Below are 24,056 nucleotides of genomic sequence, written 5' to 3'. Positions count from 1 at the left end.
CAGAGGAACCCTGTCTCGGAAAAAAAAAAAATCCAGACAGGGTCTTACGATGTCGCTCAGATTGGCCTGGCTCATGCCTCAGCCTCCTGGGTGCTGGGATTACAGGTGTGAGCCACCACATCCGGCTTCAGAAATGTACCTATCTTATACTTTGTAAGCAGCTACCAGCTCTCCAGGCCACATCTTCTCAAAAAGGGGGCAGCTGAAGAGCAGGGCACGGGTGTACCCGTTTTTTGAGGCAGCAGGTCGATAGGACACTTTTGACAGCCATGGCGGTTGAGGTCAAAGTGTTAAGTTCTACTATGGAGTCAAGAGTAGCACTGAAGCCATTCCTGGGGGTGGTAGTGAAGGCTTTGGGGGGCAGAGAAGTGAAGACTGTATCCAGTGCTCCCAAGTTCTGGCAATTGTCATAGAGCTCAGAGAGAATGGATGAGCAAGGAGCGCCGGTTTATTACAAGCAGAAGTACGCAGGCAGGGGCGATGCTCCAGCAGGCTGAGCCTGCCTTCTGCTTTCTTGTATCCCTACCTGTCTGTGGAGTGTTGAACCAGGAAAGAGGAGTGAGCAGTGCCCAAAGACGCTCCATTAGGAGAGGGGCGTGGCTCAGCCGGCAGAGTGTTTTCATCCTCCAGCACAAAGGCTGGCTGTGGCGCACACATCTGGAATCCCAGAACTTGGAAGGTGGAGGCAGGAGGACCAAGAGTTCCAAGTCATCTTCTGCCTGGTAGAGGTAGAGTCTACCACAGAGCCTGTTGGAGGCCATCCTGGGTTAATGAGATCTGAGGCAGGAAAAGCTGGGTTGTTCAATGCCTCCGACTGTAGGACGGCACGCAGGAGCCAGTGCTGGTTAGGCTTGGGCTGACCCATGGAGTGTGGGGACTTAACTGTGTCAAAGAGGGCTGTGGAGCCTCTCCTCCTGTCCCAACGACATCTGCGAAGCTCTACAGGGACATGGTTTCTTCACAGCCCTTCTTGGCCATGTCACCACTAATGCCACCTGTCATGTTTGTCCCCGGTGCCTGCAGCCTGATTCCTGAGTGGCCTCTCTGCTTTGTCCATTTCAGTGTAAACCAGATGATCATTGACTTCGGGGCTCTCAGCTTCGCTCTGGCGATGGGAATGGCGGCTGGACTCCTAACAGGTCGGTGCAGTACAGGCTTTCCTCCACTAGAGGGAGCTGTGACACACGTGTGCATGCTTGGCCCCTTCCTCTGGAACTCACCCTCCCAGCTCCATCTTTTCTCTGTGTAGCCCTGGCTGTCCTGGAACTCACTCTGTAGACCAGGCTGGCCTCGAACTCACAGAGATCCACCTGCCTCTGCCTCCTGAGTGCTGGGACTAAAGGCATACACTACCACTGCCCTGCTACATGATGATTTTTTTTTTTTTTTTAAGATTTATTATGTACACAGCATGTGTCCCTGCAGGCCAGAAGAGGGCACCAGATCTCATGACAGATGGTTGTGAGCCACCATGTGGTTGCTGGGAATTGAACTCAGGACCTCTGGAAGAACAGCCAGTGCTCTTAACCTCTGAGCCATCTCTCCAGCCCTCTACGTGATGATTTTTAAGAGATTTATTCTTTCATTTTATGTGTATGAGTGTTCTGCCTGCATGTATGTCTATGTAATGCTTGCATGCCTGCTGCCTGTGGCGGTCAGAAGAGGGAGATGGATCCTCTGAAACTGGAGCCACAAACAATTGTGAGCCACCATGCAGGTGCTGGGAGTTGAACTCGAGTCCTCTGGAAGAGCAAGTACTCTAAACTGAGTCATCATCCCTTCAGCCCCTCAAATGCGGCTTTTAAAAAAATCAAAGAATCAGTTCAGAGTAGTGGGGCACGATACTAGTCTCAGCATTCAGGAGGCGGCAGCAGGCAGATCTCTGAGTTCAAGGCCAGCCAAAGCTACTGCACACTGAGACCCTGTCACCACCCCCCACCACCACAAAAGACCCAACACAAAATCCAAGAAACATAATTTCAGAACTAGAAAGGCCTCCAGAGGTCACCTGCTGCCAATGAGGCCTGAGGAGGCGGGGAACTCCCTGGAGTTCTAAGTGGGGCAAGTGGCATCCTTGAACCCAGGGAGAGTGGTGGCACCCAGCTTTGCACGGAAGACCAAGGGGATTTTTATGCCCTCAAGCCTGCCTCTCCTTCCGCAAGGGCATCCTCACACTACTTCACTCAACAGATGCACATCCAGGCTCTGCTCTGAGCCGGTTACTCTGGACTACAGGGGAGAGAACAAATTCTCCAAGCTCCCAGAGTAGACACTCTCGTTAGTGAGCACACTGCCCACAGTGAGTGAGGACAGGAAGTCCCTCCCCTTGTTTCCCCTCCCTTTTTTCTTTTCTTTTTCTGAGACACTGCCCCATTCAATAGCCCGGGCTGGTCTTGAACTCGCTACCCTCTTGCCTCGGCGTCCTGACCGATGGGATTACAAGTGTCACCCTGCCCGCTTTCTGGGGAGCTTTCTTTATGTTTTGCTGGAGTCAAAAGAGCACAGAGGGGGCCGGGCGGTGGTGGCGCACGCCTTTAATCCCAGCACTCGGGAGGCAAAGCCAGGCGGATCTCTGTGAGTTCGAGGCCAGCCTGGGCTACCAAGTGAGTCCCAGGAAAGGCGCAAAGCTGCACAGAGAAACCCTGTCTTGAAAAACCAAAAAAAAAAAAAAGAGCACAGAGGGAAAGCGGTTCACGCTGTGAGAGTGGAGACCAGTTAGCTTTCCTTTATCACTTACCACACCAGAGAAGTGGTGATTCAAAACCACCTGGAGGGTCGGAGAGGCGCCTCAGCAGTCAAGAGCACTGGCTACTCCTGCAGAGGACCCAGGTTCAGTTCCCAGTGCCCACATGGTGCTCACAACCATCCCTAACTCCAGGTCCAGGGATCCAAGAGCCCTCTTCTGAACTCTGTGGGCAGCAAGGGTGTCCTCTCCATGGTAGCTCTTGTGTTTAAAATGGATCTGTCACCCCTCCTTCCCTCCCTCCCTCCCTCCTTCCCTTCCTCCCTCCCTCCCTCCCTCCCTCCCTTCCTTCCTTCTGGGTTTCACTATGAAGCTAAGGTGGCCTCTGCCTCCTGAGTGCTGGGGTTACAGGCGTGTGCCCCCTCCCTCAGCTGTGCCGGGGCCCTTCTAGTCTGTCTTGGGGAAGGGTGTCAGATCCACGTCCATTGGATAGTGCTGGGTGTGACCTCAGTCCTGCGGAAAAATCTTGCCCTCATGGTTCCTTAGGAGACATCTAGAGAATGAATGAAGCCAGGACCCACTGAGCTTCCATTTGTCTGTCTCAAGATTACGGGGAAGGGAGATTTAGTGATCTTTTTGTTTTGTTTTGTTTTTCAAGGCAGGGTTTCTCTGTGTAGCCCTGGCTGGCCTTGAACTCACCAAGATCCACCTGCTTCTGCCTCCTGAGTGCTGGGATTAAAGGCATGCATCACCACCGCCTGGCTTATTTCAGTGACCTTGAGGTAACAAATGAGCTCTGCATATTTTAACATTTCATTCTTTTGTTTAAGGTTGGCTCCTAAATATCAAAGTGTGGAGGGCTCCCCACGCAACCAAGTACTTTGATGATCAGGCTTTCTGGGAGGTAAGATTTTTAAGTTGTTAACATGATAGATTTTTATTGTGTGGGTGTGTGGGTGTGTGGGTGTGTGGGTGTGTGGGTGTGTGGGTGTGTGAGTGTGTGCAAGGAGACCAAAGGACAACTCATGGAAGTCCTCTTCAGGTGCCCCAAGCTTAATGATAAGGAAATGGAGGCCCGTTGGTGAAGAAGTTACTTGTCCGAAATGGCAGAGCCAGTCAAGGACACAGGGATACAAACGTGTGTCTGGTTCCAGATGTGTGATGGGGATCTGCTGGAGAACTGTCTCCAGAGCCCGATGCCACCATGTGGCCATCTCACTTCCTGTCACTGAGCAGAGCCAGGCTGTAATGTAGGAAAACAGACCAGGAGCTGCCTGTGGTTCTGTAAGTCACATAAGCATCATATGGAAAAATCCAAAATGGAATGAGCTATGGTAGTAGTAAGTCCCTGCCACTGGTGGTATTAAAAACAACAACAACAAAAAAAAAACCCAAAAAACAAGATCTATGTAAAGAACTACGTGAAGAGCCGGGTGATGGTGGCGCACGCCTTTAATCCCAGCACTCAGGAGGCAGAGGTAGGCAGATCTCTGTGAGTTCAAGGCCAGCCTGGTCTACAAAGCGAGTTCCAGGGCAGACTCCAAAGCTACACAGAGAAACTGTCTCGAAAAACCAAAAAAAAACAACCAACCAACCAAACAAACAAACAAAAAAAGCCGGGCAATGGTGGCACACGCCTTTAATCCCAGCACTTGGGAGGCAGAACCAGGTGGATCTCTGTGAGTTCGAGGCCAGCCTGGACTACCAAGTGAGTTCCAGGAAAAGGCGCAAAGCTACACAGAGAAACCCTGTCTCGAAAAACTAACTAACTAGCTAACTAACTAACTAACTAACTAAATAAATAAATAGAAAGAAAGAGGGAGAGAGAAAGAAAGAACTGCATGAAGCTGGGTGTGGTGGCCCATGCCTATAATCCCAGCGGTAGGGAGGCTCAGGCAGGAGGATGGCAGGTCCAGGGATAGTTCCTGCTACATAGCCAGATTCAAAATACAAAAGGAGTTGGGAAGTGGTTAAGAGTGTTTGCTGCTCTTACAGAGGATCTGGCATCTGGGTTACCATTGGTTACTGGTTCCTGGGACCCACACCCTGTAACTTCAGTTCCAGGGGTTTTGGTGCCAATTCTGACCTCTCCATACACCTCACATGTAGGGCACAGACAGACAAGCATGCATACACAAGTATACATAAGTAACAAATAGGGCCCGGAGAGATGGCTCAGTGGTTAAGAGCGCTGGTGTTCTTCCAGAGGAGCGGGTTTGATTCCCAGAACCTACACAGCAGCTCACAACTGTAACTTTGTAACTCCAGTTTTAAGGACTGGATGACCTCTTATGGCCAGGTGTGCACATGGTACACAGGCATCTATGCAAGCAAATCCTCCAAATACATAAGTTAAAAGAACGTTTTTGAGCCAGTCGGTGGTGGTACACTGCCTTTAATCGGAGTTCCAGGACAGCCAGGGCAGTTACACAGAGAAATCCTGTCTTGAAAAACAACAATAACAACAACAAAAAAGGTTTGTACTCACAGAGATCCTCCTGCCTCTGCCTCCCAAGTGCTGGGATAAAAGGTGTGTGCCACCACTGCCTGGCTAAATTAAATTTTTTTTAAAGAATTAAAAATTAAAAATAATTTGAACACACACACACACACCCCAAAAACCAAACAAATGAAAAACAGAGGAAGAGAAATACAGATCTAAGATTTCTCCTAAGATTTTCAAAGTGACAGCTGGGTGTGGTGGCATGTGCCTTTAATCCCAGCCTACTCTACAGAGTTCCAGGGCAGCCAGAGCTAACACAGAAACTGTCTCAAAAAAACAAAAACCAATGAAATAAAATCAAACCTGTGCTTTGCCTTCACAGTTCCCTCACTTGGCTGTTGGATTTTAAGCAAAAACATCTGAGAACGAGGCTGAGCGTGGAGATGTCCCTCTCCATGCGTTCCATTTGTGTTTACAACACGTGTTATGAGAAAGTCTTCAAATGGCGATTTAAGTTTAAATAGTGTGCTTGGTTTCATGACAGATGCTATCGATACTGTTGGCTGCAGACACCTCATTAAAGTTCTGGTCCCATTCTGTTGACGACTGTTTCCTTCTTTTCACACTTACTAAAACCACTACCCAGGTGGTTAACTCCCGGCTACAGCAGCACAGAAAGTGATGGGCAATAGGGAAATGAAGAGCCCTCACATCGGGTCACTGCACACAGGCTGTGGAGCCAGCAGTTTGGCAACGTCCTCAGCATCCTCCAGATTGTACTGTGGGGAGAGGGTATGGCCGGTCATGGGGTGAGGGTGCGCGCTCTCAAGTGTGTGTGTGTGTGTGTGTGTGTCCCCTCCCCGGAGCTGAGAACTGAACCCAGGGCCTTGTGCTTGCTAGGCAAGCTCTCTACCACTGAGCTAAATCCCCAACCCCGCTCTCAAGTTCTTAAGAGGTCGACTCACAGATCCATCATCTGGATTTGTGACGTTATGGAGGACAACAGCAAAGCTGTCCTTTATGTCCTGACAAGCCAATGTTATTCAAACCCACAGCCAGTGGGTGTGGAAGACTCCACAAATCCAAGCCATCTATGACAGTGATCATGGCTCCCATTGGGCAACTGCAGCAGCCTGATGAAGGCCAAGACTACAAGCTCTGCTCTGAAGAATTTGTACCATATTGTGTGAGGTGTATGTGTGTGTGTGAGGTGGGGGGTGGGGGACAGACTATCAGGGTCCCTAACAGCTGGTCTGTTCAGTGCTAACCAACCCTGGGGTGAGCTGAATTTATCTGCTGAGATGTAAAATGAAACACAGAATTCAAGTCACTATCAAAACAAATTGTCAGACAGGCATTGGTGGCGCACGCCTTTAGTCCCAGCACTTGGGAGGGAGAGAAAGGCGGATCTCTGTGAGTTCAAGGCCACACTGGAAACTGCCAGGCATAGTGACACACACCTTTAATCTCAGGAAGTGATGGCAGGGAACAAAAAGGTATATAAGGCGTGAGGACCAGGAACTAAGTTTGTTTAGCTTTTAGGCTTTTAGCAGCAGTTCAGCTGAGATCCATTTGGATGAGGACACAGAGGCTTCCAGTTTGAGGAAACAGGATCAGCTGAGCAATTGGCGAGGTGAGGCTGGCTGTAGCTTGTTCTGTTTCTCTGATCATTCAGCGTTCACCCCAATACCTGGCTCCGGGTTTGTTTTTATTAATAAGACCTTTTAAGGTTCGTGCTACTAGGGCTGGAGAGATGGCTCAGTGGTTAAGAGCACCGGCTGCTCTTCCAGAGGTCCTGGGTTCAATTCCCAGCACACACATGGCAGCTCACAGCTGTCTGTAATCCACTTGCAGGGGATCCGACACCCTCACACAAATGTACACACAAGTAAATAAATAAAATATTAAAAAAAAGGCCGGGCGGTGGTGGCGCACGCCTTTAATCCCAGCACTCGGGAGGCAGAGCCAGGCGGATCTCTGTGAGTTCGAGGCCAGCCTGGGCTACCAAGTGAGTTCCAGGAAAAGGTGCAAAGCTACACAGAGAAACCCTGTCTCGAAAAACAAAAAAAAAAAAAAAAAAAAAAAAAAAAATTAAAAAAAAAAAAAAAAGATTAGTGCTACATGGTAGCCTGGGCTTCTCTAGCGCACCCGCTCTCTCGGGGACCCTGAAGCACCGCTTCCATGGAATGGTTGCCAGTTTCTCTTTCTTTGATGTGGAATTTCTTCCTGGGCCATGGTGAGCTTTTGTTTCTTCAGGATGTCTCTGTGGAGCCTCTTCTGCTGGCTCCACAAGTTTCGTCCTTCTCAGCAAGGAGCATCTCCATTGGCTGGGGAGCTGGCGTGCAGGCTAACCATGTAAGTCCAGTGCATCTTGGGTGCTCAGTTCTCCTGGGAATCTCCAATGACTGAAAAATCTACATCCAAACTCCAGTTCTGCAGGACTGTTTTTAAGTATGTACAGCAAAGAGTCTGGGCCACTGTGTCCAGCTCCACGCTCCTGGGCACGCCTACCAATTCTTCCAGTATACTGCCAGGATGGCACACATCACTTTTTTTTTTTTTAATATTTACTTATTTGTTTATTATGTATACAGTGTTCTGGCTGCACGTATCCCTGCAGGCCAGAAGAGGGCACCAGATCTCATTACGGATGGCTGTGAGCCACCATGTGGTGCTGGGAATTGAACTCAGGACCTCTAGAAGGGCAGCCAGTGCTCTTAACCTCTGAGCCATCTCTCCAACCCCACACATCACTTCTTTAAAGTGTCATCTGTCACATAGTTAACAGTCTGGGAAGTACAGGTGTTCTTAATGTGAACACAGATTTGAAGCTCTTGACTTAATATGCTTTGAAGGGTCTCTGGGTCAAGAGTCAGGCATCATTTTCACAGGTTATCTTAGGTCATTTACATGAAAAGGAAGCTGCACAATTTCCTGGCAGAACCACACAACCATATACACAGTACATTGAGAAAGAACTCCGACCACTGGATAGTTTTTAATAACAAACAGGAAAATGTTTATACATTATTCAACATCAGACACAGAAGAGGCTGTGCTTAGGAAACACTGGATCCCAGAGCGAACCCTCACCCCCAAGACTCCACCACTTCTCCCTAATCGACTCTCTAGACCATGATAGAAGCTGACAAAGTTACTCATGTCAACAGTTTCCTCTTCCACTGCCAAGCTGATCAGGGGCACGCCACACTAGACTGTTGCAGTTCACATAGGAGTTCATGATTCCAGCATTATACAATTTTAAGCTGAGATTTAGACTCAGAAATAAGTTTAGAAAACAGCAATACAAAAGATTGGGTGAGCGGTGAAAAAAAAAATCCCATGCAGGGCGGCTGTGCTGCAGAGGTGGGTGTCTTCACTGCCATAAGTCCTCCGTGCGGCCGAACTTAAAAACCAGACCTCTGTGGACAGAGCAAGAAGCACAACATGACTGTCTGGGCTGGGAAACTTCTAGAAGGGCAGGAAACATGTGACAGAGAAACATCACGGAGCTGAAGAGAAGCATCTGAGATCCACACACTGACTGTCCTAAGAGACATGGATTCTTCCTAATGCCAGACTGCTGCTTCTGACTGTCCCCAGATCTAAGCTCTTACTGCTGAGGCTCTGAGAAGCCAGCCACTGTTCAGGAGTGACCATTACCTACTTGATCCTACAGGACTTTGTGGGGGTGAGCCAGGGATGGAACACAGGTACACCTTTATGGGCTGTGTTGGTGTGCTAGGCCCATCCAGACAAATTAGGCGTACAGTCTTTGTCCTCAACCCACTCACATCTGCCAATACGTGTCACACACTTCACACCAAACACCAAGGAGGCCTGAAATAGAACTCACTCTCCTTGAAGGAGTTCAATTTTTCGTTTTTATGAGATGGGGGTCTTACTGTGTAGCCTTGGCTGGCAAGGAACCTACAATATAAACAAGACTATCCTCGAACTTACGGCAATCCTCCTGCTTCTGCCTTCTGATGCTAAGATTATAAGCACAAATCACTGCCTTGCTGTCGGTCTCTGAATTTGTCTGAAAAACGATTCAGACAAAAGCAGGATGGCTCGGTGGGTAGTGTTTGCTGAGAAAGCCTGACGACCCGAGTTCCCTGGAACCTAGGTAGGGGAGCAAAGAGTGAAGCGACTGTTCCAGGTTGTCCTGTGACTTCATGTGTGTGGTAGCACGTTTGCACATGCACACTTACCTCCACACGAGTACACAGTAATAAAGAAGTCACTAAAATTTTTTTTTTTTTTTTTTTTTTTTTCTTCGAGACAGGGTTTCTCTGTGCAGTTTTGGTGCCTGTCCTGGATCTTGCTCTGTAGCCCAGGCTGGCCTCGAACTTACAGAGCTCTGCCTGCCTCTGCCTCCCAAGTGCTGGGATTAAAGACATGTGCCACCACCGCCTGGCCAAGAAGTAACTAAATTAAAAAAAAAAAAAAAGGCTCCAAAAGAATGGTCGTGTTGAAATGGCCTTTGGTTGACAACCAGGAGCTCAAATGAGATGGGGTGTGCGGCTGGTCTTCTGTCACTGGACACAAGCTAAAGTCAGCAGAGAGGAAGAAGCCTCAATTCGGAAAATGCCTCCAGAAAACTAGGTTGTAAGCAAGCCTGTAGGGCTTTTTCTTAATTAGTGATTGATGGGAGAGGACCAGCCCGTGGTGAGTAGTGCCATCCCTGGGCTGGTGGTCCTGGGTCCTATAAGAAAGTCCGTTGAACAAGCCATGGGAAGCAAGCCAGTAAGCAGCTCCCCTCCATGGCCTCTGCATCAGCTCCTGCCTCCAGGTTCCTGCCCTGCCTGAGTTCCTATCCCAACTTCCTTTGATGATGGACAGTGATGTGGAAGTGTAAGCCAAGCAAGGCCTTTCCTCGCCATGTTAATGGGTTCTGGTGTCTGATCACAGCACCAGCAACCCTACCTAGGACACAGTGGCAGGAACAAGAGCTGGTGGGATCATGAACAAGAACAAGGTGCTTTTGGGTGAAGACACAGTACCTCAGAATGCGAATGCCAAGAAGCCAAAGGGTAAAGGCTGAGGGGTGGAGCTCCATGGTAGAGCTAATGCCTAGAGTGCCTAGTGAGGCGGGGAAAGTCCTGCCAGGCCCAGTGGCACACACTTGTAGTTCCAGCTACTTAGGAAGTTGAAGTCCAGCCTGGGTTACAGAGAGGAATTCCTTCCTTTAAAGAATGTGCACGTGCACAGGTGTGGTGGTGCACACATAGCGGCAATCCCAGTTCAAGATGTTGAAGTGGGAGGACCATGAGTTCAAAACCAGTCTAGGTTAAACAGTGATACTCTGTCTACACACACACACACACACACACACACACACACACACACACACACACACACACACACACACACACACAGAGACGGGACAAAGAATGAGAATCAGAACTTACCCAAAAAAGATGAAGGCATTCTGGAAAAAAACAGCAATTCCAGGATACACTATGGACTTTTCTGTAAGAACAATTGCTATAGTTAGAGGTGTAGACCAGCAAACGCCACTTTCTTGCCTACCTACCATAACTGATGGCTGGCAGCGGTGCTGGGTAAATTAAATGGCATAACGCACGGCAGGCAGCACTGGTTTGGTAAATGACAGCCCCCCTGTTCAGGTAAGACTACTTCCTGAGGGCACACGACCCACGAAGGACACTGTGAAACATGCTGAGGACCCCGCGGAACAGAACTGATTAACTGTCCGGCCCTCAGGGAGCCGCACCACCTGCCCCTGGAACAACCGGGGAGGAGACAGAGCAACCCAGGAGAGGGAGTGGGGAACATGGAGACGTTAGACCCTGAGGCCAGGAAGACCCCAGGAAGAGCAGACCCCAGAGCAAGGGCAGGAGGCAAAACTCTGAGGCAGGAGAGGCAGCATGGGAGAGTAATGGCTGCCGGATACGAGAAGTGAGAACGGGGAGGAAAGAGGACAGTCCTGCAGGCCAGGCAATCATGACAGGGGAATGTGACGTGAGCCAACCTGTCCTAACAAGATCCCACTGCAGGCAAAAGGAGAGGCAGGAAACCTGCCAGCAAGTCCTTTCAGAAAGCAGGAAGAGACTGTGGTAGGCTGAAATGGGTGACAGCCATGAAGATGCTGAGAGGTGTCTGTGAGGTGCGTAGGGTCAGGATGCACTGCACCCCAGACTGGATGCTCAGGGTGAGAGAAAGGCACCTTCTTTGACAGGCCTTGGCTCAGGGCAGCAGTGACTGGCCTGCACATCTGGAAGGGCACAGTAACCTTACTGAGAGGACAAAGACACAGCAAGCAGTGCCCTGCAGGGTCCTGAGTACCGAGTGGGATCCCACCATCCCTGTCCCCGGCTGTCAGAGCACTCACTGATGGACGGCTCAGAGCCCGGAGGGACAGACAACTGTCAGTTTTCTCATCCCAAAACAACTGAGTTTTGTCGAGGCCTCTGCTACTCCACATCAACCAACGTCACCACCTCCAGGTGCAGTGGCTCACATCTTTAGTCCCAGCACTCGGGAGACAGAGGCAGGTAGATCTCTGTGAGGCCAGCCTGGTCTCCATAGTGAGTTCTAAGACAGCCAGGGCTCTATAATGAGATCATGTCTCATAACAACAATAGTAACAAAGCAAACCAACCAAATCAGACTAGGCTGGTCCAAGCTTGGCCAGGCACTGTGTTTTATAGCTACAGTCTATTTTATCTGGATTACTAAATACGTTTCCTATTTTTCTAGGGTCCCTCAGGTGAAATTTCAGCCAAGGGACCCAGGGCCTTTTCCAGCTCTGGTCTCAACAGCACATGCAACTGTTAACTATTTTTCCTATGTAAAAGGAGATAACATTGCATCACCAAGGAGGCATAACTAAATAAAGGTCAAATGTGGCAACATGGCAAATACATGTAACCTCAGCACTGGGGAGGTGGAGAAGGAGAATCGCTATTTCCAGGCCACCCTAGGCAGGAACTTATCTTAGGTGTGGTGGTGAGTAGCTATAATCCCAGAATTTGGGAGTCTGAGTGAGGCCAGAGGACTGATGGGAATCTGTGGCCAGGGCTACACACCAAGAGTCGGTTTCACCAAAACAAAACAAACAAAACCAAACAACTGAGGGCTGCTGAAGAGCTCAGTGGGAGAGTGCTCGTCTCCAAGGCTCCTCTGCACCTCAATGGGAGGTTAGCGCTCTGCAGGGATGGCGTGACGTCACTGACAACTTGACTGGAGCACAGCCACGCACACCGCCATGATGGGTCATGAGTGCTCTGACCTAATCAATGAGCGAATTCAACCAGGGATTCAGACTCTGAGACACAGGGAGTGGAGAGATGGAGCAGGTAGGCCCTCCCTGGAGGAGGTGGGTCATGGGGACATGCTGTGAAGGCCTATTTTGGTCCTGGCTCATTGCTGTTGGTCCTGTTTCCTGGCGGTGAGCATCTCTGGTGCATGGAGCCATCCCCTGACCCTCAACTGTAAGCTCTGGCCTGACAGACCCTCTCTTTAAGCTGTTCCTCTTGGGTCACAGGGCTGAAGATTGTATTCTAGAGTTGAGAGCAGGATGTGGAGTTTATCCCATTCCTTCCGAGCACCAAATTGAAAGAAAAAAAAAAAAAACTTACAAAGCTAACTACTGACGGGAGGAGAGATGTCTCCAGGTAAAAGACAATGCAATAGTTGACGCATCTATATATAAAATATTGTTCAAGGCGGGCGGTGGTGGCGTATGCCTTTAATCCCAGCACTCGGGAGGCAGAGCCAGGCGGATCTCTGAAAGGCCAGCCTGGTCTACAGAGCAAGATCCAGGATAGGCACCAAAACCACACAGAGAAACCCTGTCTTGGAAACACCAAAAAAAAAAAAAAAATATATATATATATATTACACACACACACATATATACATACATACATACATACATACATACATACATACATACATACATATATATATATATATATATATATATATATAGTTTAATCTAAAGTAGACAGTTTGGATGTAAAATCCCAGCATAGGATTAAAATGTAACCAGCATTTTCTTACCCTTAGCAACATAACCTCCAAAGAGAATCCACATGGATGCAATCAGGGATCCGAAGGCCAACATGAAACCAATGAAGAGCCAGATTCGAGCACCTGCAAAGACATCACAGTACCACAGCTGCTCAGCAGATGGCTGTCGACTTTATAAAGACATTCAAAGTCCAAGCTGAATGTGTGTGCATGCCTGTGATCCCAACAATTACAGGCAGGAGGGTCTGAAGTCCAAGGCTAGCATGTGCTACCTAAGACCCTGCCTCAAAAACAACCAAGGGGCTGACAGGGGGACCCTCAGGTAAAGGCACTTGCTGCCAAGCCTGATGCCTCAATTTGCTCCCCGGTTTCCAAATGGTAACAAGAGAGAACTGACTCCAATAAGCTGTCCTCTGACCTCCATACATATGGCATGTATGCAGCCACACTCATTCCCTCCCCACCAGATATGGGTGGTTGAGGTAGAAGGAATGCCAGCCTGTACTACACAGTGATGTGGCCAGCAAATGCTACAGAAGCCTTGTCTCAAAAACAAAAACAAAAACCCAACCAAAACCCACATATAGCATACACACACTCATAGATATGATGTGACATACATACACGCAATGGAAATATATATATATATGCCTAGTGGTGGTGGCACACACCTTTAATCCCGGCACTTGGGAGGCAGAGGCAGGTGGATCTCTGTGAGTTCAAGGCCAGCCTGGTCTACAAAGTGAGTTCCAGGACAGCCAGGGTTACACAGAGAAACCCTGTCTCGAAACAATAACAACAAAAATAAACAAATGTAAAAAAACCACAATGGGCCAGGCAAGGTGACACACACCTGTGATCACACACTTGCAGGGTTGAGGCAGGAGGATCAGAACTTCAAGGCCATCCTTGGTTATACTAGGGAGTTTAAAGCTAGCCTAGGTTACCCAATATCCTGTCTCAAAGCCAGGGACCAGTGAGATGGTTCAGTGGGTAATGTGCTGGTTACACAAGTCTGAAGACATGAATGGCATCCCTTGAACCTTCCTAAATAGCCAGATGCAGGGCTTAGAGGTAAGAACACTGCTGCTCTTCTGGAGGACCTCGGTGTGGGTCCCAGCACCCACATGGAGATCCAATACTCTCTTCTGGCCTCTGCAGTCACCAGGCACACATGCACACAGACATGCATGTAGGCAAAGCATCTGCACACATTATAAAAAAAATGGTCTAAGATTATAAACTATTTCAAGATGCTAATGCAAGCCAGGTATAGTGATGCCCACCTATAATCCTAGCCCCTGCGAAGCAGAGGCAGGTGAACCTCTCAGTTCAAGCTCAGTCTGATCTACATATTGAGTTTCAGGCCAGTCACGGCTACATAGTGAGACTCTGTCTAGATAAACAGAGAAAGAAAAAATGCTAATACAACCAAATACAGGTAGTTTAACGTGCTGCAGATTCTGCTTTGCAGACACTGCCAGCTCCTGCTCTCTGCTGCAGTCTGGAGACACTTAAGGCTACCTGTTATTGCTGAGGTCATACACTCCAGCCTGGTGGTTTTTGCACTCACAGCCTGCTGTGACCTATGCCTTGGAATCCAGCACCACCCCATCCTAGACCAGAACCCAAGCAGCCCGACAAGCCATCTTCGGAGTACTGGTCTTGCTTCAAAGAAGAAAGGTTGGTAGTAAGATGCGGGTGTCTACTTACCTGTCTGGCCCAGACAGCCTTCACTATAGCTGTCACCTCGCACTTGTCCATTCGATACTGCGTTAATCCTGTGGGAGGAAGAGAACCAAGACGTCAGGAGCTTTCCCTCCAAGGAGAAGTTGTCTATAACATCAAATTACTAAATGCAATAAGGTAGGCTTGCCCATATTCAAGGTGAGACCTCATGAGTCTTGAGTCATGGGTCCATATGACTCAAGTCACGTAAGGAAGTCCCTTCAAGTGAGACATGTCCTGGAGCCACATTTGTGGTCTAGACTGGGAGAAATGGCGTTGTTTGAAAGCTTCCAGCCTCATCCAAAACTTATTGACGCAGTATGGACAATGTGGAGCCACAAAATCTAGTTCTAACAAATTTTCTGGGTGATTCCAATGCTTGTGAAAAACTGAGTGATGGCTTAGCAGTTAAGAGCATTTACTGCACAAGCAGAGGACCCGAGTTCAGATCCTGCCTCATCAACCATCTATAACTGGAGCTCTTTGGGGATCCGAAGCCTCTGGCCTCCAAAGGCAACTGCATTCACATGCACGTACCCATATACATAATTTTAAAAAATTAACCTTAAAAACAATTGAGCAGGGGCTGGAGGGATGGCTCAGAGGTTAAGTATGGTGGTATTTTATTTGTACTGAAAAGTGATTTTAATTGTATGTTAAATAAAGTTGCCCGGGGGTCAGAGCTATTAGAGCCATAGCAAAAGCTGGGTGGTGGTGGTGCACGCCTTTAATCCCAGCACTTGGTAGGCAGAGCTAGGTAGATCTCTGTGTGGTCAAGGATACAGCCAGCATTGGAGACACACGCCTTTAATCTCAATACCAACCATAGAAGACCTGGAAGTCTCTACAGACAGGCAGTGACGAGGCAGGCATGTGTTTGGGTTTACAACCAATGAGAAGGCAGAACAGAAAGACTATATAAAGACAAACACACAGGAAGTAGCTCTCTTTCGGAGAGATCTCTTGGCTGAAGAGGCTAGCTGCAGCAGGCTGGTAAGGCTCTTAGCTCTGATTTCTTGGCTTTCTTCTTTGCATTGGTTCTGTGTTTCTTATTTAATAAGACGGTTGGTTACATCTACAGTTAAGAGCACTGGCTGCTCTTCCACAGGTCCTGAGTTCAATTCTCAGCAACCACCTGGTGGCTCACAACCATCTATAATGAGATCTGGTGCCCTCTTCTGGTGTGCAGGCATACATGCAGGCAGAACATAATACATAATAAATAAATAAATCGTGCTGAAAAGATGGCTCAGAGGTTAAGAGCACTGGCTGTTCTCCCAGAGGTTCTGAGTTCAATTCCCAGCAACCACATGGTGGCTCACAACCATCCGTAATGAGATCTGGTGCCCTCTTCTGGCCTGCAGGCAGAACACTGTATACATAATAAAAATAAATCTTAAAAAAAATAAAATAAACAAACAAACAAACAAATAAATAAATAAATCTTCAGCCTTTAATCCTAGCACTGAGAAGGGAGAGGCTGGCAGATCTCTGAGTTCAAGGCCAGCCTGGTCTACAGAGTGACTTCCAGGACAGCCAGGGCTGTTTTACAGAGAAACCCTGTCTTGAAAAACAAACAAACAAATCTCCAAAGGTTGTCTCAGAACATGGACAGAGGTGGGAGAACTGCCATGAGTTCAAGACCATCCTGGAGGGAGTGGCCCCTGCTCAGACACATCAAGCTCAGGGAACCAACTGTACTCTGTGTAGTGTACCTGTTCTCTGCGTGCTCTTCCTCCAACACGAACAGCCTTCCCACCCTGCTGAGACTTCCACATTTCTGTTCTCACTGCATAGACCTTCACCTTGTCTGGATCACCCTCCTATGGGGACCCATGTCCCCCACTGCCTCAGGCCTGCCTGTGTACCTGAGGATGCTTGCCATCTTTGACTCCACTCACTGGTGTATTTTCTATTTGGTTTTGTTTGCTTTTGTTTTTTTGAGACAGGCTCTGTGTAGCCCTGGATGTCCTAGAACTAGCTCTGTTCCAGGACAGAACTCAGAGATCTGCCAGCCTGTCTGAAGTCTGCCTGCTCTCTGTGCACGGTGGTCCCACTGTGCCTCCCTCAGGGGCTCACAAGCCTCTCAATTTGCTAGGAAAAGATATTTACACATATAAGTGGGAGAGGTGGTAAAATGTGGGGAATCTGGCAGCTGGACTAGGAGAAAGGCTGGAAGGGATGATTCTCAGTGCTAAGATTTATAGGTGTCTACCACCATGTGCAGGATATTTCCCTCGATGATTATAAAATATACTATAGCCGGGTGGTGGTGGCACAAGCCTTTGATCTCAGCACTTGGGAGGCAGAGGCAGATGAATCTCAGGGAGTTTGATGCCAGCCTGGTCTACAAAGCGAGTTCTAGGACAGCCAGAGCCAGAGAGACCCTGTCTTGAAAAACCAAAAATAAATAAATAAATATAGTACAAAATAAATTCTGCAAGGTCCTTATACCTGAGGTGGGTATATTTTCACCTCCCCCTGGCACACAGCCTGTCTGTGAGCTACAGACAAAGAAGGAACAAGAGGCACATCTGGAGAGAGCAACATCTGGAGAGATGAAAGTGTTCTGACTTATCTCGGAGACTAACACAGGTGTATATATAATAAAAATATACCCAGCACTGAGGCAGGAGGATCATAATGTTCAAGGCCAGCCTGGGCTATATATGTAGACTTCTCAAACCTCAACTCTAGTAGCCCCCTGACCCCCCTCCAGCCCCTGACTCCTCTGCAGTCCCTGATCTCCCTCCAGCCCCTGACCCCCTCCAGCCCCAATCCCCTCCAGCCCCTGACCCCCCTCCAGCCCGACCCCTTTGCAACCCGATCCCCCTCCAGCCCCTGACCCCCCTCCAGCCCGACCCCTTTGCAACCCGATCCCCCTCCAGCCCCTGACCCCCCTCCAGCCCCGACCCCTCATCAGTTCTGTTTTTCTCATCTGCACCTGAGTCATTTAACTCTATCACGGAATCTCGCTTACTGACTGTCCCCCTCACTCAGCTATGGACTGTTCCTGTTTTGGTCTCAACCATTTCTCTCACACTGAGAATAGAGGCCGGCCGTGAAACCCATACCTGTGGGAGGTGAAAAACCCGTAAGGAAAACACAGTTTCCGAGGTGACCGGGAAATTTTAAACTGTCCTCTGCTACAACAGAAGTCAGCACATCTGAGGAAAGCAGGGAGACGCTACGGCAGTGGAGAGAAGGAACTGCCACTTCTCCTCAGGACAGCGCTTGCTGGCCTTGGAACTCACAGCAATCCTCCTGTCTCAACCTACACAAGCGCTGGGGTTTTCGTCGTGTTTCTTTCTTTTAGGTTTATTTTATGCACGTGCTTTATCTGCACGTATATATGAGTGCCTGGTACCAGCAGAGGCCATAAAAGGGCACTGGATCGCCCAGACTGGAGTTGGAGGGGGTTGTGAGCCGCCATGAGGTGTTGGGAATCAAACCCAGTTCTTCTGTCAGAGAAACACATGTTCTTAACACTGAGCCATCTCTCTAGACCCTATGTCTTGTTTGCTGACATCAGTGCCTTGGCTGGCCTGAAACTTGCAGCAATCCTCCTGCCTCTGTTTCCTGAGTTCTGGGATTGCAGGTTACAAGAGTGTGCCACTGTGCCCAGCAGTCCTTACCTACCAGAATTTTAAATTGTGTCTAGGATCATTTTAGTCTGCGATACCCTAGGTGGGCAGAGTGACGCCACACTTACATGAGGAAGGCTATGGTTGCTATGACACCACAAGCATGGTATGAGTGGTTGAACACCTCCATGGTGGGATACATAACAGCTGCATCGATGATGATCCACCAGCCTGTGAAAAACTAAAGACAGACAGACAAAATAAGCGACATCAGCGAGACCCGACAGCAGCATCACAGGGGTTGCTACGGGGTATTTGAACCAAGAAACCCCTTCAGATGAATTTCTGTATTTCCTCAACCATTCCAGCAGCTTCAGGCTTGTGATCGGTAGGTGGCTCACCAGCGGATTAAATACCAGGCACCCTAAACCTGCTTCCACTAGTAGACTTGACAAATCTGTAGCTGATTTTGTGACCTGTAACTTACAACGTCTCACGGAGGAGGAGGAACGTGAAGTCGAGTGGGACTGTTTATGCCTATAAAGTGCAGTGTTCAGAGGGCTTCAGCACAATGGATCCCAACCGGCAGAGGAACGTCCTGCTGCAGTTCTATGATGGGGCTCTGGGCAGATAATGTGGGGTGTAGTGGCACACAGCCACCCCAGGGAGGCTGAGGCAGGAGGACTGAGAGTGAAGTCAGCCTGCGCTACACAGCAAGACACCTCTCCCTGCCAAAAAACAGAGGTTCGCAGAGAGAACAGTTATCACTGGATGAATCTCAGCTACATCTTGGTGTCACGAAACAACAGGTCTGCAGTTTTCTTATTCCTTTTGATGACTACAATGTGGTCATTTGGTGGCTTCTGATATGATTTTTAAATTCCATTTGAACATGGGATTATATATTGCCTAACTAAATTTTTTCTGGTTATTATTAAAGGAAAATATATAAAATAAAAACAATAAAATACTACAAAACAAAAAATCTGTTTCAACCCCAACCCCCTCCCCCCCAAAAAAAAACCCAAACAAAGAAAAAACACACTGACTGGGACTCTACAGGATGGCATTAAGCATGCTGAGACGTAGCTTGCTAGCTGAATGCTGTCTGGTGGGCACAAGCCTCTTGGCTTCTATTCCCAGTACCACACGTACAAGATGCTATTAACCAAATCCCGACCAACAGCCTAGAAGGGTTTGAAAAGAGCCTCCTTTCCCGCTCTCACTGCCAACCCAGAGGAACCTTGGGTATCATATCCTCTGCTAATTTAAAGTTATTTTAAGCTATCAAATTGCCTTTAGCAGATTAAAGACAGATCCTTATGTTTACTGATGATGCTTTTATTGGCTAGTACAAGTAGTGGTCTGTATTCTCTCCCCCACCCCCCATTTAGGGTGTTCAAGATTTAAATTTTTTTTTAATATTTATGTTATATGTCTGAATGTTTTGCCTGCATATCTGTGCATCAAGAAAGTGCCTGGAGCCGGGCAGTGGTGGCACATGCCTTTAATCCCAGCACTTGGGAGGCAGAGCCAGGTGGATCTTTGTGAGTTCGAGGCCAGCCTGGTCTCCAAAGTAAGTTCCAGGAAAGGCGCAAAGAATGTGCCTGGTATTCATGGAATTCAAGAAAGGGCATCGGAACCTGGGAAGTTGGATTACAGAGGGTTGTAAGCCACCATGTAGGTGTTGGGAACCAAATTTGGGTCCTCTGCAAGAGGGTCCTTAACCCTGGAGCCATCTCTCCAACCCTGCGTTCAAGGTAGTTTATTCATAGACTAAAATTTAATGCTTTTCAAAATACGAGAGTTTCTAAAATGGTATTAAATGTTGTCATGACTTTGGAAAATATACGATGATTTTTTAAAAAAAAATATGACAAATCTTCCAGCGGTCCTGAGTTCAATTCCCAGCAACCACATGGTGGCTCACAGCCATCTATAGTGAGATCTGATGCCCTCTTCGGGTGTGCAGGCATACATGCAGATAGAGCCCCCATAAACATTAAATAAATCTTTTTTTTTTTAAAGATTTATTTATTTAGTATGTATACAGAAGAGGGTGCAGATCTCATTACAGATGGTTGTGAGCCACCATGTGGGTGCTGGGAATTGAACTCAGGACCTCTGGAAGAGAAGTCGGTGCTCTTAACCTCTGAGCCATCTCTTCAGCCCCATTAAATAAATCTTTAAAAAATATCTAGAAGAAAAAAATGGGGGCTGGATAGATGGCTCAGCAGTTAAGAGCACTGACTGTTCTTCCAGAGGACCTGGATTCAATTCCCAGAACCCACGTAGAAAAAAAATATATATGACAAAAATAAAAAAATCAGAGACTAGGTAAAAATAAAATATTTAAAGTTGGGTTTCTAGTCATTCATTTACTTAAAATTTCTTCCTTCCAGGCTTGGGCTATAGCTCAGTGACCGAGAACTTGCCTACTCTGTGAGGTTCTGGGTCCAGTGTCTAGTAAAAGTATTTCTCTTTAGAACAGGAAGTGGGTAAGATCTTAAACCATGGTATCAGACTGCATGAGGAATTTGCCTTGTAAATAACAATTTTATTTTGTAAATTACCTCTGAGCATTATATTTTAAAGGTCAAGGTGGGGCACACCAGCACTTGGAAAACAGGAAAAGGAGGAGCTTAAGGTCATCCTTGGCTATACTAGAAAGTTTGAAGCCAACATGAGCTACATGAGACCCTGCCCAAGGGGGGAAAAAAGCTCTTGGGTTTCCTACTACTTTTCCCTACAAGATTAAGGGGAATGTGAACTCTGGATAACCTGAGAAATGGGATTACCTGTCTTCACTAGTCCAGGCCTGATTGTTTCTCTAATCCTTTCTTTTCCTCCTTTCCTTTTTTTTTTTGGTTTTTGAGATAGGGTTTCTCTGTGCAGTTTTGGTGCCTATCCTGGATCTCACTCTGTAGACCAGGCTGGCCCCGAACTCACAGAGATCCACCTGCCTCTGCCTCCTGAGTGCTGGGATTAAAGGTGTGTGCCACACTTGGCCCTCTTCAACCCTTTCTTAAACTTATTATGCTCACTGAGAGGAGGCATAACCCATACAATAAATAAATGCATAAAGTATGTTTCATTCTGCCAACTATTAACAAAACAGTACTAATACTACTACTAACAAAACTCACAAATAAAACATCACTAAGTAAATTTGGTGATCAATTTTAAGCATACATTTTAAAGCCAACACACACAATCCAAAAGGTCTATAGACACATATCAACGTAAGGAGGGCCAAAGTCTCAAGGATACTTACGAGAATGCCAGCAGCGATGGAGGCAATGGTGTTCCGCTTCTCCCCCCAGTCCATGCATTCCGAACACCTTGCGCCTTCTAGAAATCCAGACATCCTTTCAGATCACTAAAACAAAACCAACATAGCAAAATAAAGTACTTCCGTTTACTTGCTTCAAACCTGGCGGTGTTCCTGCAAAATAACAGCTCATTTCTAATCTAATACATGTTACAAACTACTTTTATTCTGGTTCTACATATATCTTCAGAATATCTGATGTAGCTTTTGGGGAGAGTGAGGGTTGAACCTAGGGCTTCATATATGTTGGGGACGCACTTTACAAATAAGTCCCCAGACTGTTCCTGCTTGTGTGTTTGTGTGTGTGTGTGTGTGTGTGTGTGTGTGTGTGTGTGTGTGTGTGTGTGTGTGTTTGTGTGTTTGAGGCAGGGTCTTTCCCAGGCTGCTCTCAAACTCTAGGTAATCTTCTGGCCTCAACCTCCCATATGTTAGGACCAAGCCAGGATTTATTTAGCTTTTGATAAAACTGCCAAATTCTATGGAAAACAAAATTTTGATTCACTCAGCATATACATAATTTAATTTAAAACATGGTTTTCAGTTGTGAATGGTGTGGTGGCTTGTGCCTGTGATCCTAGCATTTGGCAGGCTGAGGCAGGAGGATTGCACTCAGGCAGGGGCCAGCCAGTGGGTTTCAGGTCAGTCTGTCTCAAAAAACAAAACAATTATCAAAACCAAAAACCAAGAAAACAAAATAGGATGGGTTTTTTTTGTATTTACATAATATGAAAGAAGGTGATTACCCAAACCTTAACAAAAATGTACTGAGCTCCTCAAAGTTGTTATTACATTCTATTATTCCAATTCCATTATTATTTTAATTTATGCAGTCCTTTAAATAAATGCGCACAATCACACTTGGTCTTCCAGGGCTGTTTTCTATAGCTTTAGTTCCAAACTAAGGTTACTATTTGGTTTTGCTGAATGAGGACCTGATAAACTTTGGTTCTAAGTTAAAAACATGTACTTAGATAAAAAATACTTCTCCTAGGAATTAGCATTTTATCATGAATGTGTTTTTTCATGCCCAGATTAAGAAAGAAAACTATGAACTACGGGTTTTATTTCTACCTCATTTCTTTTACAATATTTCTTCAAGCCTGTCTTCGAATGTCATTTCTATGGAAAGGGCACTCATTTTAATATCTCTAACTCTGCTCCTAGTGATGTTTCAGCATCCCACACAGAAAGTGCAGACCTGGAAGTAATTCGGACTAAAAATAAAGACTGTGCTGTCAAATATCCACAGCCAGCCGAAATTGTCTTAACAAATTACATAAAAACCTCCCCTTCAAGCTCAACTGTGCAGACCCGGCCCGAGAAACATCACGTGATCTTTATTTCACAGAATAATGGGAAACCCTGAATTATATACATAGCTCGCTCACAGTGAATGAACACCCCAATTCCCACATAACTCCTAAGGAGTGCGATTTCTATTTTAGCTCCCTTTAACAAGCTAAAAACTGACACATCTTTGGGGTGAGTTCGGGTCTCAAAATACACTCGTTTTTATCTAGTGCTTGAAAAGAAAAGCAAGCCACTATGCTGTAATTGTCAGTTCACCCCAACGGCTCCACCCGAGTCCATGTTTCGCTGCACAATTACTTGACACCTCAAAGGCTGACCCGCCCTGCAGACTGGAGGAACAGGGCGCGGCCACGCGTGGGCCGGCCGCGCTGCTCGGCCGTGGGGTTTGCATGCCCAGCTCGCAGTTCTGGGGCGAGACCCGGCGACAGGAAGCGGCGCGGTACGTCGCTCGAGCTCAGCCGCGGTGGCGGCGTCCAAGAGCAAGAGCGCGGCCCGCACCACCGCGAGTTCGAGCCCGGCCCGGCCCGGCCCGCTGCTCCGCCCTCCCGTCCGCACTCACGTCCAAGTCTGGAGCCCGGAGTCGCCGCGCGTTCGGTGGCCTCACTTTACTCCAGTTCGCCAAGAAAACAAAACAGCCACAGGCAACCAGACTCCCGGATGTCAATATGCAGACCCCGCCCTCGAGCCAGTGCGCATGCGGGTCCGGAGCGGGAGGCGGGTCCCGGGGCGGGGTCTGTGGGCCACGCCCACCACGACAAGTTTGCGCATGTCCGGACGCCCTTTTCCAGTCCCTCTGGTCACCGTGGGAAATACTGGAGTTAATTAAGCCTGTCTTCTGGGACCGAGGAAGGGAGGCGACAGTTTACCCTTACTACTTGTTTTAATTTTTTATTACACTTTTATTTATTTTTGTTGTTCTTGTGTGGAGGTCAGACAGGACAACCTGCAGGAGTTGGGTCTCTCCATCCACCCTGT

At 47.7% G+C, this 24,056-nt stretch overlaps 2 protein-coding genes across 4 annotated transcripts in view; one reads left to right on the top strand and one right to left on the bottom strand.

The window, feature by feature from the left end:
* LOC128097249 (blood group Rh(D) polypeptide-like) overlaps positions 1-5,723 on the top strand; it is a 35,699-nt gene extending 29,976 nt beyond the window's left edge. For 2 of the 3 annotated variants that reach the window (XM_052717619.1, XM_052717620.1), the window contains 3 exons: positions 1,063-1,139; positions 3,514-3,587; positions 5,509-5,723. In XM_052717619.1, coding sequence (XP_052573579.1) covers positions 1,063-1,139; positions 3,514-3,587; positions 5,509-5,535 — 178 coding nt within the window. In that variant the 3' untranslated portion in view covers positions 5,536-5,723. The remainder of the gene's footprint in view (positions 1-1,062; positions 1,140-3,513; positions 3,588-5,508) is intronic. The other variant, XM_052717621.1, reaches the window with a different exon arrangement.
* A 2,382-nt stretch (positions 5,724-8,105) lies between these two features.
* Tmem50a (transmembrane protein 50A) lies at positions 8,106-23,774 on the bottom strand. The gene is made up of 7 exons (XM_052717622.1): positions 23,641-23,774; positions 21,714-21,818; positions 18,568-18,680; positions 14,841-14,908; positions 13,158-13,250; positions 10,541-10,601; positions 8,106-8,548 (listed from the first exon to the last, which is right to left on the bottom strand). The coding sequence occupies exons 2-7, from the start codon at positions 21,804-21,806 to the stop codon at positions 8,503-8,505; spliced, it is 474 nt and encodes a 157-aa protein (XP_052573582.1). The 5' UTR covers positions 21,807-21,818; positions 23,641-23,774; the 3' UTR covers positions 8,106-8,502.
* Between the last annotated feature and the right edge of the window lie 282 nt (positions 23,775-24,056).

The sequence above is a fragment of the Peromyscus californicus genome, unplaced genomic scaffold, assembly GCF_007827085.1.
Source record: "Peromyscus californicus insignis strain IS unplaced genomic scaffold, ASM782708v3 Scaffold_5__1_contigs__length_169319896, whole genome shotgun sequence".
Lineage (NCBI taxonomy): Eukaryota > Metazoa > Chordata > Mammalia > Rodentia > Cricetidae > Peromyscus > Peromyscus californicus.
This window is presented reverse-complemented; position numbering and strand designations above follow the sequence as displayed.